Below are 26,243 nucleotides of genomic sequence, written 5' to 3' on the forward strand. Positions count from 1 at the left end.
ATTTGATAAATAATTGATTTGTATGTGCCCTATAGTTTGTGTAATGTAGAATTCTCAAAGCTCTTTTTTGGAGTATTAGTGGGGGGTGTATCATTGCACACTGTAATTCATAGCTTTAAAGAAATATCCCTGTGCAGCTTTCATGTTAAGATCTAATGAAATGCTCATTCAACTTTCAGCCACAACACTTTCATCAGACTTCTTCAGACAACTTTAATTTATTGATTAAAACAAGGCATTTATAATAACAGATAAAAATGGAAGCTAAATACTTTTGACAGCATGATGTATACATACATCTAATAAGAGTATGGGTATCTGATCAGTGAGGGATAAAGGCATCATGACCAAGGACGGTAGCAAGTGTGTGCAATCTGTAATTATTTACACAGTAAGACCAGATGGTTATTTCTGTTAAAAAATACCTGATGTAGCCTTCAATTAAGTGGAAGCTGATTTTAAGTACAACGTGAATACATTTGTTTCCCTTTAAAATTTCTCAGACACAAATGAAAACTGTCAAAGTAGTAAAGCCACTCTTTGTCAGAAAAGAAAGTTCTAGCTGTGGTTAATGGGAAACACACTTTAGTTACAAACAGGTGCTTGGATTAACATGACAGGTTGCCATGAAAATGTGAACATTGTTCATGTTATTTTTTAGAATGTAAAAGAAAAAACAAAACAAAAAAAACTTTATTCTGTAAATCCCCTATCTTACAAAAACAAGTGAATATGTGATCCTCTCAAGAATGATCTAATCTGTGGCAAGCTGTTTCATCGCTTTATGTTGTCTTGAAATTAAACTGATAAAAGATCCTTTTGGAGATGGAAATTTAGATATTTTGTATCTGCAACTTGTGTCTGCATGTGGAGCCTACAGTGTAACTACTACACTACTACAACCCATCAGACTAAACATTTTTGTGAACATTTTTGGCTGTATGCTCAAGGACCTCTCATGTTCGTGGTGATTCAGAGTTGTTTCAGGCTGTTCATATTATCTGAGCGCTTGGAGATGCAGCTCAGCACTGTGTGTAAAGTTGTTCTCATATTTAATTTAAAAAAATACAAATGAAAATAAGGGTTAAGAGCATTGTGTCTGCACATGATGATGGCCATTCTCATGCTAACAAATGCTTCATGAGTTATTGCAGAAGTTTTTGGGTCGATGACATTTTTTACACAGATTTGGTGCAAAATGTAACCCTTGTTTACCACTTGAGAACTGACAAAACATTTGGTCAAGAATTCCCCCAAAATACCACATTAAGACACCAAGACCTTGAGGAAGACCATAGAAAAATCTGTGCTGTGATTTGGAGGAGGCAGGAGGGACACCTGAGTGAGGTTCAACTCTTCTTATTTTGGAAGGGGAGAGGGAGACACCTGGAAGAGATCTGCACTCTACAGGAGTGAACTCTTCTTCTTAAATGCTTAGACAGTGCAAATGCATTATTCAGTTTTTGTCATAAGACCGGTATCTGAGACTCGATAGACTTAGTTGGATAGATTATTAAATTACACATCAAATGTGTATGTATTGCTTAATATTCTGGTATATGAAACACGACCGGCTATGCAATGAGAGTTAAAAAGTTTTACAAAGTGCATCAATGAGCAAGTGTTCACACAACACACATATCTTAAATCAAAGACATTATACCCACTGTTTGTCACAGGAACTCATTACTATGAAAGAGTGAACAGTGACATTAATGTTGTGAATCGAGTGGCATACTTTTTTCACACACTCCCCAGATAAACACATTTGAATTACCATAATCAGCAGATCCAAGGTGTCAAAGGAACCACTTCTTTTCCAACCGTGCATCCTTACCAACACTGACATTTCAGTCTGTATGGTACGTGGCATGAATGTTTAGCAGGACAATCATTCTGTGAGGGTCAAAACAGTGGCTCAGCCCTGACTGAGAAGAAAGCAACACCAATGAGGAACCCCAAAAATAATGATAAACCTAATGAGTTAATTAAATCAATTAAATAAGAAGAGAAAACAAAGAACGAATTAGAAGGTATGTGGATGCTCCTGCTCCTGCAGAGTCTGCTGGAGGAGAGAGAGTGGGAGGTGGAGGAAGGGATTTTTGTAGCTTTTTTGGATACTACTGATTACACAGGAGCAGATGTTTGAATTGTACATAGACCCACTACACAGGACATGGCAGTGTTCAAATACATTGCTGTCTCATGGACTCACAGATTTAAGTGAAGCAATATTACCAGTGAAGGAAACTTCTCCTCCCCCACCCAACGCCTCTTTGACTATTCAACAATATACATGCCCTTAATCCATTTTATTGATTTCTATTTTACTTTATAATTTTTGCCCTCTGACAAAAACTGTTGGATTTCTCCACGTCTGCTGAGAATGTGTGGGATGGTCATTTACATACAAGGCCTCTGTAAGGGCACTGCAAGGGAAAAGTGCCTTTATGTAGCATTTAAAATCACAGTTATTAAATTACATTATTAAATGAGTATATTTAAAACAAACATGCATTTCTTTTGCAACGTTTGTGGGAATTTTATTTTCCCTTCAACAAACCTGTTTAATAAACAACTAATCATTAACAGCTGCTACAGTATCAGTCCAATTAGCACCACTGGAAATAACTGCACATCCCTACTGGCATTTAATTCTATCCATTTACCTTGAATGGTAAAACTACCTACTCCACCAGTGCCAATCCCATTCTGTCATGCCCAGTATATTTGAAATGCCCAGAACTGCAAGTAGTGACATTCTGATTTTGAACTGGGGGCCATCCATTTGTAACAGAATTATATAAGCCTCTGGTCACCCAAGCCCATTTGTGTGGCCTTTCATATCATGTCTCACAAATGTTAACACATTTTGTCACAGTATCTCTGCCATTGCCCTTTATCATCTTTAATTATACAGTTATTTAGAAAGGTGAGGTTGCAGTTGAGAAGACAAGCTTTGAAGAGGTTTATTACTCTTTTTAAATCATATCATATAAAATCAAATTCCCCTTTTAATTGATAGTTTTTTTCAGTCCGATTAAGTGAGACTAATCTGACTCAGAACATGTTTAATTTTTTATCATTACTTTAAAATACTAGTTTTTCGTTCCCTTTAAAACCACTCCCATTAAACAGAATCTTTGTGTTCTAGTCCACTGCTTGTGTAATGTTCTTCTATGTGGTGCTGTGGGAAGAGTAATGGGAATTGGATTCATCATTAAGTCACGTTTTTTCTGCAGCAAAAGATCATCAACATGACTCATTTTGTATTGAATCATTTCTCAAAAGAGTTCCAGTTCTACTCAGGGAGGCATATAACACATCCAGCTGGTTATGAGCTGCAAGGTTGGCTCAATTTAAACGGTGTGTTGTAGTTAGTGTGAAATCCATTGGCTTATTGCTCACTCCGGTTATCAACTGCAAGTTCATACAGGCTTTTCAGGGTTGCCTGTTCTATTTAGTGAAAGATTTCCCTTTGGCAAGGTTAGGATTCATTTTCTCAAATCTTGTCTTATTTAGTACCGCCTCTTATCTGTGAGCTCCGACTTGTCAGGTCAGCAATTGTACCACAACCCTCACCTCACTTGGTCAGACATCTGCATTCACTTAACATGCAGTCCATCTGGCATGGGGCCAGACACACAATGAGATAGGAGAAAGCATTAACTCAAGCCAAGGGCATATTGGCTTTGTAAATGCTTGTGTTTGAAACGTAGCACTGATTCTAACCTTACAGTAAACACCTGAGCCATGTGACTGATCATAACTGGGCTGAAAATCCCTGTTTGGTAATTGAGCTGTTCTGTAACTGCAATTTGAATGTTTCATCATCACTAGCCACGTACCAGTTCCTCAGGGCTGCGCGGTATTTCTACAAAAGGTTCCAATTTCCAACAAAACTCCTGTGCAATAATTATCCCAGGAAAGCTAACCTGGCAACCTGAATAATGAAAGAGGTTTCTACAGTGGCTGTGTGCCTGGTGTTGCCTCTCAGTAAATGTTATTTCAGCCAAAATGTCACTGATGATGCAAAAACATACTTGTAGATAATAATATGATCAGCCCCGAGTTCAGTATAATACCCAAGATATAAAAGCCCTTTCCGCACGTGCTTCAAACCTGAAAAGACAAAATCTATCTAGACAAAAGGACCATAAGGAGCTGTATGTGGATAACAAATTACATCAAACAGACATTTCAACCTGTCAGCTCCCTAGTAGAAGTCTGTGTAACATTCAGTAGAGCCCATGTGTGAATAGAGCAGCTCATTGTCCGGAGACTTTAAAGCAAACAAGTGGACTTGTTGATGACGTGTCTATCATACAGCACACGTGAAACAAGAAGAAAACCAACATCCGAGGGAGAAGAAGAAGAACTGTGTTTTACACAAAGATGGCAACGAATATGTCTAACTGGTGAGTAACGGCGGATGCTAAACAGAGAAATGTGAGAATGGAGGTGGAGTCAAGGGAGATTAACAAGAAAAAGCTAATGAAACACTAAATCGTCGTCAGACCATAGCAAGTGGGCTCCGTGATCACATGACGGTCAATGCGTTCCACCTCGTTTGCTCTTCACATGGACTGTTTTCCGTGATGCAACCAAAGCCTGCTCAAACATGAATATTAAATGACTACAATTGGTTGCCTGAAGATTCTACATCCATATGCAATATTTGTTTATAGGGATTACTGACACACCCTTCCCACAGGATGGGACATGGAGAATAACACAGTGTTGAATATTATGAGCGGAACTTAAATTTATGTGAAGGAAATCTAAATTTGAAACAGTAAAACAGAAAATCAACAGGTGTTCCAAAAGGGAAAATGAAAAATGAATAAAGCATAGCGTGTAATTAGACTTAAGTGGTGTTAAAATCATCATTACAGGGAAACTGCAAGAGTAATTACATGAACACAATAAAAGGAAATAAAGCTGCGTCTTTATAATATAACCAGATGGATGATTATCTTAATCAGATTGCATTACACATTGATTGTTGTTGAGTGTGGGTGGAGGTTAGCATCTAAAGAGCTCTTACATGTCAATGAATAACATAAATGAGAAATTGAGAAACTCCTTACAACTTGCTGTCATTAAATCTATGATATGCCCTTATCCAATGGCCATGACCCTAATACGGCTCTATTTCCAATTATTATGTCCTAATTTTGCCCCACTGTGACATTTATATGTCCTTTTCATTTAATTTCATTCAGCCTTCCACTGAGTAAAAGTAAACCCTCGATAAATTCTTTGTTTCTTCAAATCTGTATTCAGATTCAGTGTTTCTACAGACCGCAGATTCCAAACCCATACTTCAGTTTTGTAAATGTCACAGGTATTTAACTTAGTCTTTTCTAATCATATTCAAATAGGAAGCTCTAAAGGTCAATGAGGCTTGCTCTTAACCTGGGAACACTACAGACACTTTTCCCTTCCTCACCAAAAAGTCACAGAAATCCACATGAGAAATGTCAGTCATAATTATACTGCCAAGTGAAAGCGAGCAGCGGTGAGAGCAGAAATGTTGGAAAGTTGTCAAGGCGGCACAGTAAGCCACTGCAAACTTCACACGAATCACATCAGTAAATTAGATAGAACAGCCAGTTTCTGGGATTTATTGGGGCATTTGCTCTCCTCTAAACGAGTCTGAAATGATCCAATTAACACTCTGGCTCTGTAACGATTTGGGCCAATCGTAGTTGTTTTCACAACTCCACTAAGAGAAACACAGTTCTTCATGAAGAACAGTAAACAGTAATCTGCACAGCCCAAAAAACATACAACACATGCACGCACTCACAGAGCACAATCAATTAGTGTTGACAATCACAGGGACACAGTACAATACATATACTGGAGAAGTAGAAAACAAATAGCATGTTTTTTTAAATAACCAAGACACTTTAACAAAAGCTTTTATTTTGTGAAAAAAAAACAGTGAGCAAAATTAGAGAACGGTAACCACTTTGTCTGAACAGAAGATTTAAACAATGTTTTCTTCAGGCTTTAGGAGTCAAAAATGAATAGAAGTGTAGAGGCCAGAGCTTTAAATGACTTCAGCACATCTGTGCCCACAGGACATCACTAGTTTCTAACACTGCTCTGGTTTGATTTTGGTCCATTCTTCTTCAGTTTCTTCCACAGTTCAGTAACTGTAGTGGGTTTCTTAGACATTACTTTGTTACCAAGGATTTTCCAGAGATTCTCTACGGGGTTTAGATCTGGAATCTGGGTCGGCCAATTCATTGGTTCAATATTCTTAGCTTCAAGGGACTGCTTACCCTGATTTGCAGTGTGACAGGGGGCATTGTCTTTTCTTGTCAGTCAAAATTGAAGCTGATTGGGAGACAATTGCCGTGAAGGTATTGCATGTCACATACACATTTGCATTCACCCTGCCATGTAGCTGTAGAAGAGGACCAACTCCTGCTGCAGAAAACATCCCCCAAACCATGACACTTCCTCCTCCAGATTTAACACTTCTTCTCTTCTTTACACACTTTGGGTTCAGTCTTTCCCCAGTCCTACCCTGAACATTATGTTTCCCATCAGACACAAATAAATTGAACGTCCTCTCATCACTCAAGTGCACTCTGGACCAGTTCTCATCTGTCCACACAACATGCTCCTCAGCAAAGGCAAGTCTAGTCTTTTTATTCTTTCTGCTGATGAGAGGTTTGGTCACTGCAGATTGGGCTTTCAGTCCAAATTGTCTTAAAAAGCGAGACACTGTGTGCAGAGACAGATCCTTGTCCTGTTCAGCACTGAACTGGCAAGCAACTCCAGCTGCAGTCTTGAACCGATTCTCCATTGAGAGTCTTCACATAATCCTGTCCTCTCGTCCACTTGTTTTACATGGACCGGCCTTTTTGAGGGACTTAGATGAATCCGCGTCCTTGTAATGTTTCAATATTCTTGAAATCACAGACTTGGAACACCCAACCTCTCTCTGATGGCTGAGAGGTTCATCTCTTTGGCCTGTATCTGGACAACCTGCTGTCGCGGGGTTTCAGTCACTTTAGAGCCGCTCGTCATCTTGCAAAGTAACCAGGCGAGCTGCCAGATTAATAGGGTGTGTCCAACAATTAAGAAAGTTGTCACCAAGTGACAGATTAACACCAATAACTGGGAGGTATCCGAAAGTGTTCTCTAATGTTGCTCACTGCTTTTCTTTTCCAAAATAAAGGTTACTGTTGGTTATTTAAAAAAACATGCTAGTATGACAGTGGTATAACCACAGCTGATATTCTATAAAATTATGAACAATAAAAAAAAACAGTATTTCAGAATAAATAAAGTATTACTACTTTGTTATTAAAATGTACTGAAGTAGCATATCATATGACATGGTTACTGTCAAAACACATGGGGTATGGACACAGCAGAGAGCGTCCATAATATCCAACTGAAGCTGATACACGGACCATAGCAACTTGTGCCTCAACTCAGTTGTTTTATCTGGCTGTTCAACCCTCCAACGGTTCAAAACTACATAGAACTTTGTAAAAAAAACAAAAAACAGTACAATCTGTTTTAAAATGATTAGGATAGATACCTCATTGTACCAGAGGCAATATAACACAGCAGAGCAACCTTGTGGGTGTTTTGACATTGCATATTAAAATAAATAAATAAAATCAATGTGTATGTATGATCCTGTTGTTAAAACGATCCAGTTAATTAATAGAATACCAGTTCACATTGCCTACACTTCAAACCCTGCATAACTAACGGCATTATCACTTGGCAAAACTCAATATACACACAGTGAAGCTGGCAGCACCTTCAAGCTACAGAGTCTATGCAGTGGGTAAAAAAAAAACAACTGCTCTGCCTCGCCTGCGGCAGGTCCATGCCCCATGAATTTAAGCTGTAATGTTTGTATCAAATATTTGAGGGCTGCTTGAATTTAAAGAATTCAACAATATACTATTTATGCTATTTTCAACAATTTTATTGTCTTGGATTACTCACTGAAAGTGATATTGTGTTATGTTACTTTGTTAAACAGACAATTATGAGCGGCCTCAAATGATGGTATTGAGGAGCTGCAACATTTACACATACAAAACGACACTGTACATTTACTACCACCTGACATGAAACATGAGAGATGTCCATATTTTACATAGTCTCTGACTTTGACCAATGGTGGCACTAAAAACAAAAAACTGTTCCAAAGTTAAAATGTCAGTGAGAAAGAATAAACCTTTTAGTTATCTTTAATCTGTGTTTAGCAGTAAAAATAAATATAGTAAATTATCTTAAAACTAGCTAATTGGATTTAAATAAAAGCAATACTAGCCAAACAAGTATCAAAAAAAAAATTGCAATGTCTGTTTATAAATATAGTTATAGATTATAGAGCTTAAAACAAATTAGTGATGATACTGTAGATTGTTATCCCAACAATCCACATTCAACTAAAAAATTTTAGTGTTAAATAACTGCAAAATAAACACATAAAAAGGTGATCTTACAGTGGTTGCTTTTGTTACAAGACAATGAATCATAAATCAATATTGTGTTACATTATGAATGTATCGTGTTTCTGAAAGTGTATTTTCAATTTGCAGACTATAAATTACAGATCCTCAAGTCATTAAGCACTTATTCATCATTTCATCAAAAGCTGGGCACTGTTGTATGAGCCAAATACATTTTAAAACGTTATTGTGTGAGTCCAAGACTTGTGTGTGTTGTGTGTAAGAAGGCTGATTGTTTCTAAGATCTGACTTGCTGCATTCATTTATACGAATCCAGTGCTGTGATGAGATCATCAAGACAACAGAGGGAAAGGTTCATCTCGTTACACTTTCTGGACAAATTGCCTCCATCTTTTATGTTTCCATCACTTGCTTGTTAAAGGAGCAGTTCTGAAAGGGCTATTAGGTCTCATTAAACAAGGATAATAAATAGATGGAGGAGCAAAGCTTAAAATGGTGATGTCTCAGCAGCTGTCAAGTGTAGATAATAGGTTAGAACAGACAGAAAACACTTGCCTCTTGTTTCTAACCCATTTCCACAGGCTTCTCCTGGTGCAGATAATCCACGTCGAACGGAATCTGGAACCAAACTACAGGTGTGCCACTTGTGTGTCCTCCAACTACATGGGAGCATGAAGACAGAAAAACTTTAACTAAACATTGTGTTATTTGAGCTTTATTAACACAACAGGAAAAGTTTGTTCTGTATTTGGTTTGCAATTGGTGATCTAGACCACATGCAGCCAACGTCCAACTTCTATATAGGCAGGACAAACTACAACTTGTGTTCACTGTTGCTGCAATCAAAAGACAGATTTGCCCAATTGGGAACACAAAGTGATTTAATTTTGTTGTTACTGTGCTTGAATGTCTTTTCAATGTCTCAAGAATTAAATTAGATGGCATATAAAATCATGAATTAATTGACAGTCACAAGCATACAGTAATATACAGTATATATACAGTAATTGTGGGATGTTATCCTGACTTTAAAAAGGAAGGTATGGAGACTGATGCAAGTTATCTTTGTTTTTTTTCCTTGTTTTTTTCATACCTTTTCAAATAATAGGTAAGGTTAAGTAACAGTAAGATTTTGTTTTGATATAGTTTTGCTGCGGTTAAATGCAGTCCCCTATTACTTCAATGCATCAAGACCTTTTTTTTAAAATGTCTTTTCACCCTTGAGGAATGTGACGATAACAAGCAACACTTGGTTACTAATTTATATACAAATGGTCATTTTAGAGGGTGAAGTGTTGCTTTATTTCCATTATAAAAGCACATGCAGACATCTCAAGTATTTCTTAACAATAATGCACAGTTGTCCTTACCCTTGAAATGGAGGAAAATGGTTGGTTATAAATGGTGCTTTTACCTATACACTGGACACAGAGGAAGTGATTCACACTCTCTTTCTTCATACAGTGTGTCGGGGCACTCTTGACCTCCATTAGCAGACCTCTGAATGATGGTTCTGTATCGAGACTGTGTGGCGGCAGTTGTATTTTCTGTAGAACATGAAACACAATCTTCACAAACAGGCTGCATTCAAGAGGCAGATTAGTTGCACAGTTAAAGTATTAAAGTGAATGTTTTCCTGGAGGAAGAGAATGTAAAATTATATGAAGACAAATAGCTGGCGACACAATATCACCAGTGCTGTCTAATATCTCAAGTTGAGCTGATCCTGATTAGCTTGCCCTTGTGACCGTGATGTCCTCCACTTCACTGCAGTCTGTATTCGGACAAACCACACTGAAATGGCTTCATTTGGCTCACGCGCCAAGGCTCATTACACAACACTAATTACCAAACATTAAAAATGGCGCAATTGAGAAAGTGATTACATCGGCAGCAGACCCAACGGACAACAGCATATTTAAGGAGACAAGATGCCTGCTCAATTCTTTTAGAAACAATTACACATTTTTTTAAATTCCAAGATACTCACAGTACACAATTGAAACCCATTAAAATTCAATTTTCCTCTTGATATGCCAGCATAACGTAATGGACAGTTAAAACTGTCATTTACACGTGAATGTAATCATTGAATACACTAGAGACATCACGGGAGAACATATTTAAATGGAACCATTTTGAATTTTTAGACATCTTTGTTGGCATTGTAGTACTTTAACATGTGTGCCTCTTATTCCTTATAATTCCTCATATTATTTATTGATAATGTAACCACCCTCTCTCCTAAAAACAATGTTTCTAAACCGTGAAAAAAACACTCTCAATTATGTTCTTAGGGAATCTGCAGCGGTCACTATTTAAAACATGAGGTTAGAGTGAATTGAAACATAAGTACTTGGTTAGGTATAGGCAACCAGACTACTTAAATTTAGGTTTAGAAAAAGTGGATGTCACATACCTAATTTAAGTTAGGTATGTGACATAGATTATGTACGTTATGTAAAGTCATGGTTTTAACACAGGCCACGAACAGCACTTTTCTGGATAAAAGTCCTGTGTGAGTTTATTTTAAAGTTTACTTTAATAGAAAACCAGTAAATATGTACACAATCAGAATGGTTAGCTATTGATTTTCTTTCAACTGACTAAGCATTTAATTACTTAGTACTACACAGGTATGTAATTAAAGCAGTTCTTACTGTTCTTGCATGTCTCACAGCAAGTCCCACCCTCTTCCCCCTGCCTGACCTCTGATGCTCCCCTGAAACTTGTGCTGAGAGAAATGCTGCGTTTGAGTGCAATGGGAAGTCCGAAGTTTTGGACCACCAACTAGGCAAGTGCACTTGAATGCTTGTCAAAGTGGAACCTACGATTAGCGAATTTGGAGTATTTGCTAGGAGGAGGTTCCACTTTGACAGGCAAGAAGCTGGACAAATAATTTTATTCGGACCAGATAAAATGATTGGTCAGACTTTAATCAGAAATATATGAGAACTAAATATTGATGAGTTTTAACATCTGGTGGATTTCTTTTACATTACTTACTTTACTTACATTTTAGTGTGCCATACACAGGAGCATTTTAAGATTACAAAAGAGTGATAACAGATAAAAACATATAGTTTTATATAAAAAAGGTTGCCAATATACAAAACCTCTTGCCACCTGCAGTGCTTTTAGGAGGTGTTCTAAAATATTGTGAAGCTGTTAGACAGACATTACTAAATAGAGAAAGTTCATGGTAAGAGATACCTGGCATACAGGTTGATGGGCAGGCTGTCCATTCACTGAAGGGTGTCACAATGCAGTCCTTCTTGCAGGGAAGAAAACAGGCTCGGACGGTTTCTGGACGAGCAGATTCTGAACACCTAAACATACACACAAATGGTGGTCTTAAATTCTCCTCATCCCCCAGGCGATGAATGATAAACGTCCTGAGTCACGCTGTTAACAGGACAGTGCAGTGAAACAACTGCCCTGTCCTTGACATCACATATATCCCCACAGAAAACCTGATTGATTATATGGCCCCCTGCTTCCACACTCGAAGGGACAAATAAAAAAAATTACAGTATTCTCACACATTCAATTTCCAGTAAAAATATTGCTCTATGAAAAGAATAAATATCCTGCAATTTAAAAGCACAATGTGCCTGTATTTTGTGGTTAACAATACATTGTTAATTTGAAACCCCAATAATCTTTATGTTATCTAAGTCTGTCTAATGATCTATGCCACATAAGGCTGATGACACAAGAGGCGACTGCTCATTCGAAATGGCAGCTCCTATAGAAGTTAGCTTAGTTGCTGCAATATCATCAGTTTTATCAGAACTGGAGAGTTCTTGCTCTCTGTCCTGATTAACTTCAGCGAGGGTTTGAAAGATAGATCGTCCAATCAGCTGCCAGCAATCAGCTGGTATGTTTTTAAAGTACCTGTCCTTTTCCAGTTTCCAATGAAGCCTTCGCAGATTGTTCTGTGAAACAAACCATCTGACAAGTCAGGTTAAGGGGCGCTATCAAGCCATTTTATTAAACCTGAGCACGGGGACATATACATTTTTTCTCCCGTTCTGACAGGTGTGCAAAGTTTGGTGAGTTTTCAGACACTTTTAGCCTCTTAAAAATGCAGTCAATTTGCCTGAATAAGAAAATAATCCTAGAAATTCCAATAGGGTTTTGCCGACTGACATTGTATTGTATTACCTATAATGAACTTATACTTAAGGCTACAGTTGGTAAGTGTAAATAAAAATATTGTTTTCATATTTTCTGAAATACTCTTGTTTTTTTTTCTTTTTCTGTAACGAGAATGTGCAGATGAAAGACGGTAATACGGTAAGCTGGTACATCGTGAAAGACCACACAGACACTACTGAAGAACTCAGCTGGGTCCTGTAAATCGAGACACTAAGGAGAATCAATTGGTTCAAGATGGAGCGGCTAAGCTGGTCATTGAATGACATTGACAGAGTGTTCTCAACAAGCCGTGCGGGTTCTTGTGAACCTGCATGCCCGGATAGGATCTTTCTGGCCAGGTACATCCTGGATGGATGGGAAAAGCGGAGAGTCGTGTGCCTTGGCGCACTGGGTGTGGATGTTGAAGTTGTGAACATATTCGCGTTCATGACAATTGAAATGCTCGCCTTAGGATTGGGAATGTTCATGCAAAACCGGAAGCTGAGAAATATCGCCACGGAACAGAGCAGTGTGAAGGCAGACAACCAAGATGCGCTCTGACATCTCCGCAATCCACAAGTATGTGGCAAGGATACGAGTGGATTAGGGATGCAAACACTTAATCGATTATCGATTAATTGTCGATACGAAATTACTCGATTGAAATAAATTATTTGCAATTAATTGCCATAAATTGTGCATTGAACACATAATTCCCCGCCAGTCAACGTGAGGGCGCGCTTGACGCCAGACGTACTTAACGCACATGCGGGAACACAAGCCAAGCAGTTCTCTGACGACAACAACAAAACAAAAGAGAAGTGGTACACTGACAGGATGAAGAGGCAAAAACGGAGTGCAGTATGGAGCCACTTTAAGACGTGAGCTCCCGCAGCTCAATAACATCAGGCTATAAGTTATAGACAGTGCCACTGTTATTCTTTACCTCCGTGAGTACTATAGGCTACAACGCAGCTAATATAAGTACTGTGCAAAGACACCTGCAGCACCACCACAGTTCTCTGCTAAAATCCACCTCTCTATTAAGAAAATACTGAAATTTTAGTGTTAAAGTTTAGTGTTAAAATCTCGTCATAATATCACGTATCGTCTCGTCACACCTCTGATTCTGAATGTATGGTTTATATTTTTAATATTGTACTGTCATGACAGCGATGGTGCTGTCGGTTTACCTTCTATTTTGCATCTTCAAAAGTGCACAACAAAAATTGTGAAACTTAATTAGAGAGAATACCCAATTTATTTTTATGTTTATTAGCCTGTGTATTATTTGGTCATTTCTATTCAGAAATACGCTAGCTAATGTTGTTCCCTGCACTCAAGTGAGTGATTAAGGAATACGACATCAGCTGACAGAAAATTAACAAGGAGAAAGGCTGTTGCCTAGTAATGCAATTCCATTACAAAGGTCTATACAGTTAACATATTCAGAGGGAAATTCAGCTTCTCAGAAGAATTGCCGCTTATCAATTCATCGATCAATGATCGATAAGATGAAACAACTATCGATTAATGAATTACTCGATAATTTGCATCCCTAGAGTTGATGTAGCCACAACTTGGGAGGATATGGCGAAGCTAAGCACAGAGAAAGCTGCAGAAGAGAGGGATGACTAAAAAAAAATACACGACAGGCAACAAGACGGGACTGTTGCTCACTCGTGACAGACTAATATGGACACTGTGTCTGTTTGTCTGTCTAGAGCTATACTGCAGTTCTAACTCTTACTACTACCTGCTGATGAAATAAGTTATGTCAAAGGACATGAGAAAAATAGTATAATGAAGTTTATGTATTCTGTGGCTAACAGGGGCGGGACTACATAAGCTTTAGCTTCTCCCGCTTTCCCTTTCGGTCATGTGAATTGTAAACTGTAAAGACACTGTGTGATGATGATTTATCTAACTGACATGCCCGAAATAAATAAGTAAATAAAATAAATGAATAAAATAAATGTCATCTGCTAGACCCACTGAACCTGACCGACAACCAATCAGAGCCAAGGAGTCTCTGACACAGTGTCAATGACTGCTCATGAACTCTGATCAATTGTGAAACTAGCAAGTGCTAGACAAATATTACGTTATTGTATTGCATATTTCCATAAAATGTTTTCAGAAACATATTTCAGTGTACCCTTAAGCTGTAAAATGAGAAAGTTTGTCCGGCTGGCCAGTTGGTAGGCTCGATTTGGTCACTCATTTGACAGCTGAACGGCACAATAAAATATGTTTCTGAAACACGTAATGCGATATATATAGGCAAAACAGAAGGAGAATATATTTGGCGCTGCTTAGTTTGAGAGTTTGATTGGAGTTCAGAGCAGTTATTGACACTGTGTCAGAGACCCTGCTGAGTGGTTGTTTTTCTGTGGAAATGGTTGAAATTACAGGTGCCATTAGGTGCACACAGAGAGGGCTCTGAGAGCAGAGTGGAACAGTAGATGAAGGTAAAGTCTCAGACGTCAGGACATAGTGACAGTTTCAGCAAATGTGAAAGAAAAAATAAACATTTGCCATAGCAAGTTACCATCTTCAGGTTTAATACACTGGATGGATTAAAACTACCAAATTTGTTACCAGGACTGAGTAGCTAAAGTTAGGGGAAACCAGGTGAGTCTATTTATCTCCCCTTACACATGTGTAGAGCAGCCATAGAAGTCATTTGTTGCCACCAAGGAGACAGAGTGTTCTAGGAGAAAAAAATCAATCACAGTCCACAACATGGTTGCTAATTAAACCTGAGAAAAGTGAGGATATGCAAACTGCTTACAAATGAATCATTCCTGCCACGCCAAGGACAGTATTACCAAATTTTAACCCCCACTTCACCGACTTTTACCAATTTCCTTGTTTTGAGAAAATAATCACATACAGTATTTCCTCCGCATTTAGGCTGCTACATATGTTGTACAACATATCTGTAATGAAGCCTTTGGCTGTGCTGTGCAACCTTGAAGTGGTGCAGACTAATACAGCTATGTAAAATCAAATAAGTCATGAGCTTTCATGTCTTCATCAACAAGCAGCCAAAGCCCCCCATACCCGACACGCACATATCCATGCACAGAGGGATCCAAATTTAATTTCAGAGTGAGTGACTTCCTTTGCCCGACAACCAGATCTAGGTCTCACAAGAGACCCAGTATGGTGCCACATCCTACCGACTGCAGAAAGCCAGCATGCACAGGAATGAGATCAAAGTATGCCAAAGCATAAGGAGGCAAGCTACATAAACCCCATCCTTCCCCAGCTTTATCCCTCCTCTTCTCTCTCCCTCTTTGCAGTGATGCATGCCAGAGGGCATGGCAACACAAAGCAGCAGCTGAGGGAATATTGTGTAGTATGCCCAGAATGAGAGAATGAGACTTACAGTCAAGGCCATGCTGTTCGACTGTGACGTGATTGGGAACATGTTATGTCTCTCACGTATTGTTGATTATTAGAATTGCAAATTAATATCTAACGCATTATTTTCATATCATACCAACCCAGTTAAATACTTTAATAACATCATTACTACATATTAAAAGTGTTACACCCCAGTAAAAACAATGTGCTGTATCTACTCTGACCATAGTTAATAACAATAACATGTCTCCTAAAATAATTAAAAAACATATCTTAAATATTGTGTCAACATTGTTTTGAGGGGCCTTTTAAGTTGAATGAGTACAATTATCATCACAGTATGTAATTATTTTTAAAAATGTACTACTGCTTAACTCTGATATTGCATCTTCAATATATGAGGGGAGCAGATAATAAACACAAAATCAATCTAATGTGAGGGCTGAGGGTTCCCTACTAATATCAAGAAAGTCCCAGTACACTTTCATTGAGCCAGTGTGCACCATGGAGATTATTGCTAAACCTGAAATGCTTAGATGTTTGCTGACTGGACGCTTATCAATTCATCACAACATCAAATATATTTAGGGGGCATCTACTCCTTCAGATGGGAATGATTTAGAAATATTGAAGAGATTTCTGTATTTCAAATACATTCTAGGATAAACTAAGGTTGAATCAATGAAAATGGCAGAGTCTGAACTTTCCTAATCTCTAAAAAACAGATACCTTCATATGGATGCAGAATGAGTAGTAATTGACCAATCACGTTTGAGTGGGCTTTGGTTGCGTATAGGTAAACTGTCTGTGTGGAGAGCAAAAGAGGCGAAATCCACAGACTGAAATGCAATCTTTGAACCCATCAACCCCTGTCTGGTGACAGTTTAGATTTTATTAGATTTTTTTATTCTATTAATCTGCATATGAATGCCAAAAAAAACCCAAAAGACAATGGGTTCTAAGATTGTAAGCGTCCTCTATTCTGTCCTTTTACATTCTAGCAAACATAGAAACTACCACAGTGCATCAGTCTTCTGGATAATCATGTGAGGCTTGAGAAGTTATACCAAACCTATGCTGTTTTATATGATGCCCCCCCATCACTGCACATTATGTAAAGACAGCAAAAGTCAACCGAATAGCATGAGTTAGGTGCTGTTCCATGAAATGAACACTGTGGTTTAATATGAATAGCAAAGAAGTGTTTGACTTTGCAGCATACTGTACAAGCGAGATCTGTTGGTGGAGCAGAAATGACAGCTTTCATTAAAGCCGCTGTGGTGGGAGATAGGACGTTCATAAGAAAAAAGCCTCTCCATAATCCACTTAATGGCCCTGTCAATAATATATCGAGCTAAAGAAGGGCAAACTTTGTGAATTATTTATAAATCTATCTTCCCATAACATCATTACAGTGACAGCACAAAAAACCTTAGCAGTGTTTGATATTGTATTGCTGAAAGACCAGTAGATAATGGTGGAGCATAACCAAAATGAATCTCAGGTTAAAAAAAAAAATCCTAAACACAGGCAGAAAGTACAAAAAAGAGCTCAATGTACAAATCTCTGGGGATATAATTTCACAGTGTATCAAGTCCTCTGGGTCATTTGTCAGTAAGTTAAAGTATACACAATATATCTGAGTAAAACACTATAGGAATCTTTAATTTTAAGCGATTTTTCTGCGAGCGAAACATGATCACCTCTCAACTCCTCCCTGGATTTTACAAAGCTCTTTTTCTTCTCACTTTTATCATTCCTTTCTCTGGGGACCTATTTTCTAGTATCTAGAACTAAGCATAGCAGTATCAGTTAGGGACAGGAAAAGAAAATATTCTGTTACAAAGTGTCATTCGTATACAAGCATAATAAATCAAGAATAGACATTTTAGTTGGCATATATGACACATATAATTATATACAGGGCTGGGTGATATGGTCTAAAACCATGGCTGATTAACAGTTATAGTTGTTCAGATAGGGGGTCAAATCTTTTCTTCTTAGAAACACACTACTATATCAGTTTTATTAAGTTTTGTTTTAACAATGAAAATTATTAACAAAGCAAATAAATTAAGGGAGAGGAGGAGAAGCACTGAAGTACGGCAAAAAGTGTGCCAGCAGTAGAGCCCCATCCACAAAGTTCCGTCAATACACCCACAGGCCAACACTTGAACATACATAAGCGTGATAACAGCTACCTAAAATGACAGAAACAATCTTTGGGGAAAATGTTTACGACATATACTTTTTTCGTTTGGCCAATGCCCCCTCCCTTAACACGGGGGATGCAGGTTTTATAACCTAAACTGCAGCCAGCCACCAGTGGGTGATCGAGATGTATTGTCTTCACATTTGGGGAGCTGTTAAGCCATCCATCTTTATATAGAGTCTATGATCTGGCTCAACACCATCCAAAGACAAACAGGAGGAAGGAAGGAGGCACCTTATTGATTAGCCTCCCAAAACATACAACTGTTAAGACATCTCACATACAATGGAGAAAAATTACTGGAAGCCTTAACATTTATATGTGCAAAATCCCAATACTGAGTTACAATGTTATATTGAATTTAAGTATTGCATTGCCTCTTTGGAATATACACAGTAGAGGCCAAAGAGGCACCGTGTTCTTATAGCGTGCAAGTGACTCTCGCGTCACACTGAGGCTGTCTCTTACACTTATTTGAGCGGTGTCACTTCACACAGGCTTCTATGTCCCAAAAACTTCTTTCTGCCACAAATCCACATACGCACGAAAAATCACGCTCAAACATGCAGGGACACTCATTTCCTCCGATATTCCTCTGGTTTTACCTTATCTGGCCTTGATTAGTTACAACAAAACATTCATTTAGGTTTTTGTAACTCATCATTTCAACATCATGCCGTTCTTTGTGTATTGCCGCACTTTCAACGCACACAACAGGAATAAATAGATGTGCAATCGCTCTCGTCCAGTTAGGACATTCCAGTAGAAAACAATAGGTGCGTTTCCACTTTGGTCGACTACCCTGAATGAGACGGGTCAATCTCACCAAAAACGCCCCTAATTTGCATGTGAGTTGCTCAGGAGGCCGTTTGACCGAGTAGAAAGAGGCCCTATCTGAGAGCAGGGCCTCTTTTCTCCTCTGAGATATACCCAGTTGCTGATTGGATGTAACTCTCAGCGGGATGTGACGTGTGGTAGTACAGACGCCACAACAACACGCCGAGGTAGAGTAGACACTTTTATCCAGTGGTGTAGAAAAACACAGTGCACGGATTCTGGATTGAATTTCCGACACACACACATGGGGTGACAGCCTGTCTGTCAACAAACACTTTTACAGCGCTCAAATCTTTAAAGTGGAGTGTTTTCGTGTTACTTGTACATAAGTTGATGTTGTGAATCATACGGGCCACTTTAAATTAAACTACAACTATTCTGTATTTCTCTGGCGGAAGAACGTGCGGCTGTATCACTGATCAGCGGATCACCGGCAACCTAAACCCATTCAGAGTAATACGTCACCTCCGGAGTCTCTTAAATCCCTCTCAGGCCTTTTTTTGTAATGGAAACACAGTCAGTGAAAGGCCATTTAAGAGGGCGTAGACTGAAACTTTCCTGGAGGCCACTCTACAGGGCTAGTGGAATCACGCCAAATGTAGTCAAACTGATTTTATCAATGACTCTCACTCATGTCACATACTGCTAGGATACAATATAAGAGGTGCATGGTCAGAGTCTACCTTTTACTTATGACCGGTCCAATGTTCATCTTCATGCAGCTGACTTTGCGGATCTGAACGCCCATGGCGCAGGTAGACGTCCCATTCCAGAAGCTGGTTCCATTGTGATCCATGGAGGCATCCTCAATACAGGGCCCCCAGGATGAGACCTCCCAGTAGAACATCATACAAGGGTGGTCATTGCAGATTCTCCACTCCTCCAGGGCTGGAGCTGCTGGGCACTTCTTCCCTTCTGGCCACACACACACAGTAAAAAGTTAAAGACATGAAGACGAATATGTATCTCTAACAACTTGGCATTCTGAAAATAAGCTGGCAGTACAGGGTTTGGCTTTGTTTATGAGCAAGATAAAACTAGTGCTAGTCCAAAAAAAGCAACATTATTATGAAGAGTACATGTTATTTACAAATAATCTATAACACATTTAACCTGAAATACTAGTTACAGTTGTTATTATATTAGCTCATCGACTGGCTGGCTACTAAGCAAAAAAATAACTATAATTTGCAGGCCAATTCAAACACTGCCCACACAGCCACACCACAATAATATTTTGCAGTACCTGCTCCCTGTATCCTGGTTGTCATATATCTAGAATTTTTTTAGACACACACTGTACAGTTCTATATTCAACCTCACTGACATTATTTCCTCTCTTTTTGTGGACAGGTGACCGTTCAATTACATCATACATATAATACCAAATATATGTGTTAAATGAGTGATATCACACTTTCAATTTCATGCAGTTACAGCCGGATTGTTTTAGGCTACTTATTCCCATTTTGTGTTTTATCTGTGTTTTAAACCCTTGTGTCATTTCAGATCTCTGTCCTCATGTATTGTATATTTTTTATTGAAAGAATTAGAGCCAGACTGATTTATCGCTCAGCCGAAATTATCAGCCAATATTGGCCTACCACAGACATATCCGTATCCATCTCTATCAACGTGTATATTTTCTGATATGTGTTGATACGTAACATTTACGTATTACGTATTAACTATATTGGCTGCCATATCAGTAATCTGGGAATTTGTCCTCACTAAAATCCGTATCTGCCTTAAAAATCCCATATTGGTCAGGCCCTAGAAAGAATGTTAATTTTATATTGTTTTATGATCAAATCAAATCAAGCTTTTTTCTTAAAGGCAGAATAGGATTTGTCTTTTGCAATTTTTAAAATGCAACAAGTAAGAGATGGCCCTCCAGCCATTTTCAGATTTTCCTCTTGGATGTTTGCTTATGCTCTGGAACCTGGTCCCTATGTTTGTATAAACGTTGACGCCCACAAACATTCTGAACACTGCAAAACAAGAATATACAGCCAGATGGCAGGTTCTCTGCATATGCAGACATTGCAACACACTTACAGTGTATCATAAGTGATGAGTGGGAGAATTGACTTATATAGGAGTCCATACATTGTTTTTAAGGAAAATCCTACTCATTGAAAGTGGGTCACATACATACAATTAGAGAACAAAATAATTACAACTTGATTTATTCTGAAATATTGTTGTTTTTTATTGTTCAGAATTTGATAGAATATTCACTGTGGCTATACCACTGCTGTACTCGCCATTTTTTTTTTAAATATCCAATGCACTTCAACAGTGAGCAAAATTAGAGACCAGTAACAATTTTGTCAGAACAGAAGATTTCAACAATGATTTTTTTTAGGTCTATTCCTAAATGAATAGAAGTGTAGAGGCCCTTGTTTCAAATGACTTCAGCACATCTGCGCCCACAGGACATCACTAGTTAGTCACACTGCTCTGGTTTTAGCTTGGTCCATTCTTCTTCACACAGTTTGGTAACTGAAGTGGGTTTCTTAGACATTACTTTGTTGCCAAGGATTTTCCAGAGATTCTCTATTGGGTGTAGATCTGGATTCTGGGCTGGCCATTTCATTGTTTTAATATTCTTAGCTTTTAAGGCATTTAAAACAGGAAGTGTTATAGGTAGATATGTTAAATGAGGGAATGACGCACAACCATTCAAAAATAAGACTGGCCTTAAGAAAATGGGTGAAGTATTCCTTTAAGAAAATTTCCCAAACTGGAAACTACACATGCACACATAAACATACTGATGTATACACATAGACATAAATGGAAATGTATAAAGAAATACCACACATATACAAATTAAGGGGTGTGCTGAAAAATTAACAGTGTACTTGGACTACACGGGAGAATGTACTTGATGTAGGATCAGAGTTGTCAGCTGGAGAGTCGTAACTGCCCGAAAGCGAACTACGACTTACAGAAGGGCTAGGATGTGTTTGTCATTGAAGCACAACCAAAAAACACAAAGAATACAAAATACAATGTGCACACACTCACAGCTCTGCCAGCAAGCAGACCGCAACAGGCTAATAAATAACATAATGTGGAACCTGGCCTAACCTGTGAGATTCTTAAATTAGCTATAGTTGCAAATGTGTTTAGTTAATGGTTTGTAATAGATTGCCAAGACTCCACTTTCTGACACTTGAGTAAGCAGAAAAATACTGGTCAGAAAAAGAGCCCCTGATAATGGATGGTGAACTCAAACCTGAAATGTTTTTTGAGGTGAAAAAATATCTTGCAAAGACTGTTATATCTACAGAAATAACAGCCTAAGTAATCCAGCAGTGTTGGTGAAAGCACTTTGATTTGGCCACCTTTTATTTTTTGTTTGCTGAGTTGACCTTTGAGTAAGTCTATAGATTTCTTAGTTTTGATTCCCATAGATAATATTAATATTATATATACTGCGATTGATTTACTGTACCACAGTAGTTTTTGTAAATGTATTGAAATTAAAAAGAGTACTCACACGTTTTAGCATTGCACTCCAAACCCAAAATATGATGCCTATGTTACCCATAATGCAACTCCACCAAAGGGAGTTCAATTGGAGATTAAGGTGTGCTATGCTAGTAGCGACTAATGAAGTCTCGAGCTACATCATTAAATGTTATTTATAAGATTTCTTGCAGCTTCATCTGGAGCCACATAAGGCTTTCTGCATTTTTTTCCCACAGAAGTACTCTCCAAGACCTGTAAATAGACTTGGATGTCCCCTTTAATTATATTAAACCCGCTCTGTACATTTTTCAGAAATCATTATTGTCCACTGGGTTATCCTACAATATTGCTGTAAATATTTAATATGTACCTGAAAATTAGTCAGAGGGGGCGTCGCATTACCTTTCCCTGGGATGGCCAACACAGTGCGAGTGCGGCTCTGTCGACCCTCTGCTGTCTTGGTGGCACAGCTGTGTGAGCAGGGTGACCAGAAAGACCAGGGACCAACCACACAGTCTGCAGGACAGGCCACCTCACAGGACACTTCTCTTGGGGGATGATCATCAACACAGTGGGCAATGGGCACACTCTTCCCTGAGGAACGCAATTTAACATAAGAACATTGAGATGGAGACATCAGTTTTAAGGGATCAAATAAAACAAGATGAGTGCATCAGATCAGACAGCATTCAAATCCCAATCCCAAAGGGATGCATGAAATTGAAAAAAAGTGTATGTGAGAAGCACAGAAAAAAACAGAGCAAAAAACACCTAGGTTGAGGCCCCTTTACCACATTGACTGTAAACATGAAATTATCTAGACATTACATGGAAGGGCTATATGTGAGAACACAAATATCCAAATCAGTCCAACCAGTCATCACACTGCATTTACCCTCCAAGCCTACTAGTACAAAGAGTGTATCATTTCCAAGTGAGTCCATGTGTGAATACAGCCACTCGCAGATTGAGCAAGTGGATGTGTTGATGAGCAGTCAAAACCTTGATCTCCCCACTCTACTACCTCCCTCCTCACTTCTACCAAGTGACTTTAACTATCAATTACAAATATTACCATTTTGTAATAAAGATTGTATATGCTCCTAATTTCCCCACCTACTGACACTACTGACACCAACTGTCCGATATCCACCTCTTCTTCTCTACCTTCCTTTTTGCCACACTCTCCAAATGAGGTGCTATTCCTGGCCTTCTTGACCCAATTCTCTCTCACCTTCTACAGTCTATTGCCCCTGACCTCCTACCTTTCCTCAGCCACCTCATAAATACCTCTTTGACAACTGGGTGTTTTCCAAACAATCTTAAGGCATCAAGAAACACACACTAAACCCATCTGATATAAAGAATTACAGACCTGTCTCTCTTTTACCATTTCTTTCCAAAAACTTGAGTGCGCTATCTTACCCAACTCGCTGCATATATCCACCATAACAACCTTCCCAATCCTCAGTAGTCTGGATTCAAGGAGGGACACTCAACAGACACCACCCTCATTGTTGTCATCCAACTCGACCTCTCAGTAGTCTTTGACACAGTGAACCACCGGATCCTCTTTAGCCTCCAAGAACTGGGAGTCTCAGCCTCGGCATTCTCCCTGTTCACATCCTACCTCACTTACCACACTTATAGAGTAACTTCTCTTGTCACTGTAAACCAAGTCACTGGGCTCTATTATTCTTTCATATGGCTTCTCCTACCACATCTATGCAGATGACACACAACTAATTCTGTGGATGTCGACACACTACCTGAAGCTCAATATGGACAAGACTGAGCTGCTCTTCCTTCCAGGGAAGCAACCTAAAACAGCAGGCTATATATATATATATATATATATATATATATATATATATATATATATATATATATATATATATATATTACAGAAAAAGAAAGAGCCATGTAAAATGCATGTCAAGTAATGTTTGCACTAGGTTAATCTAATTTACAAATATTATCAGAATGTATTGGACACACTCTAGACACAGGATTAAGCTTAAAAGTGATCCCAGGTGCTGGAAGTGCCCGGATGACAGCAGATTAACTCATCTCTTATAATACTGCCCCAGGGTATGGGAATTTTGGTCATCAGTTCAAACACTATCCCAGCGAATTGTTGGTCAGGAAGTTCCCTTTTGCATGCACATATTCCTGTTGGGGCATCCATCCACCCAAAATGACACAAATTCCTCTACATATACTGAATGGCTGCTATCATGACTGCTTCATTAACAATGGAAGACAGCTCATGCACCATCAGTCACAGACTGGCACAATCTGCTTGCTAGGGACTTGCATTGTTGGGCAGGAGGGAACGGTATTATTTGAAATGGAAATTATTTCTTTACTACGTTAATGACCCTTAGAGACAAACCCATGGCTTAGACACACACACACACACACACACACACACACACACACACACACACACACACACACACACACACACACACACACACACACACACACACACACACACACACACACACACACACACACACACTTGTCCATATTACTATGCAGCGTCCTTTTATTTTTTTCTATTGGTTGGTTCATTTGGTCTGCTGTTTTTGGTTGTGTGGATGTAAATTTCTTTCTTGTTTTTGTTTCATGTCTGTTTGTTTCAGTATTTCTGTTTTCTATTTCTCTCATACTGTCTGTTTGAATATACCTGTATTTACCCTCTGTCTAAAAAGCTCAATTGTACCATCCATCTTTCTAAGCCCACCTCCTCGAAAAGCCCATTCTATTCTAATTGGTCAGAGCTCTCAGTGTCTCTGCACCATCACTGCAGCCGGTAAATGACAACAGCACTGTAGCAGCACTTTCTTCCTATATACACAGTTGTAAGGACTAAAGTTGTAAGGAAGTCTAACCACCTATTAAAAGGTAGTTTCTGAAGACGGGTTGTGTGCATTAGTCTGAAAATGGAAATCTCACTATTTACAATATGGGACCTTTAAGTCAATCTTTTCTACAGTGGTAAAGTTTTTTTTAAAACGTTTTTGATCATTTTTTATGGAAATACATTTACTTTTATTCACATCCAACTTAAGTAGGCATGCATCTTACAGTGAGTGTGAAACATTCTGTCAAACACAAATAGAATTAAATTTGTTCTAAAGAAAATTATAGGGCCATCCAATTGGTATTCTGAGTTGGTTTTAAAAGCTATCCTTCAGCCTTTATCTTGCAATCATGTTATGAATGATTCATCACAGCTTCCAGTGAACTCTTCTTTCAGGAAAGACAGAGCTTTTTCCCTTTACTGTACTTCCATGATAATGACTCTCTTGTTGTGTGATTAAACACTGAAATAGAAAAGAAAATATTTTCACATGAATGTTAAGTGAGTGCTACAAATTTCTCGAAATTCCAATGGAGAGAGAGGGAACAATTTCAGAAACAGGGATGCCATCCTGATGTCAAAACAATGCCAGTAGCAACTAAAGCATTGTTATTTGGATATGCGCTCACAGCAGGATCATTAACTTGGTTGAACTCTGCCACTACATCATGGAAGATGGTTCAACAATAACAACCCGAGGGCAGATTTGTCATCAATTTGTCTTTTTTTTTCTTCCCTCTGAGCGAATACCCTTGATGCAAAGGAGGGCAGTGGTGAGAGCAAACATAGGTATCGCCTCATGAGATAGATGTGAAAGACTCCCTTGAGGCTTTTGAAAACCTTTTGCCCATAAAGTTACAGCATCAGAGATCTC

General features: G+C 38.5%; 1 protein-coding gene across 1 annotated transcript in view; it reads right to left on the reverse strand.

Moving 5' to 3' along the window:
• Nucleotides 1-26,243, reverse strand: part of thsd7ba (thrombospondin, type I, domain containing 7Ba) — a gene marked incomplete at both ends in the record, with an annotated part of 152,679 nt that overhangs the window by 54,103 nt on the left and 72,333 nt on the right. The window contains 5 exons of the mRNA XM_083921867.1: nucleotides 9,011-9,118; nucleotides 9,874-10,006; nucleotides 11,673-11,788; nucleotides 19,704-19,935; nucleotides 22,903-23,094. Coding sequence (XP_083777993.1) covers nucleotides 9,011-9,118; nucleotides 9,874-10,006; nucleotides 11,673-11,788; nucleotides 19,704-19,935; nucleotides 22,903-23,094 — 781 coding nt within the window. The remainder of the gene's footprint in view (nucleotides 1-9,010; nucleotides 9,119-9,873; nucleotides 10,007-11,672; nucleotides 11,789-19,703; nucleotides 19,936-22,902; nucleotides 23,095-26,243) is intronic.

This window comes from Echiichthys vipera (genome assembly GCF_963691815.1).
Source record: "Echiichthys vipera genome assembly, chromosome: 10".
NCBI classification, from domain to species: domain Eukaryota; kingdom Metazoa; phylum Chordata; class Actinopteri; order Perciformes; family Trachinidae; genus Echiichthys; species Echiichthys vipera.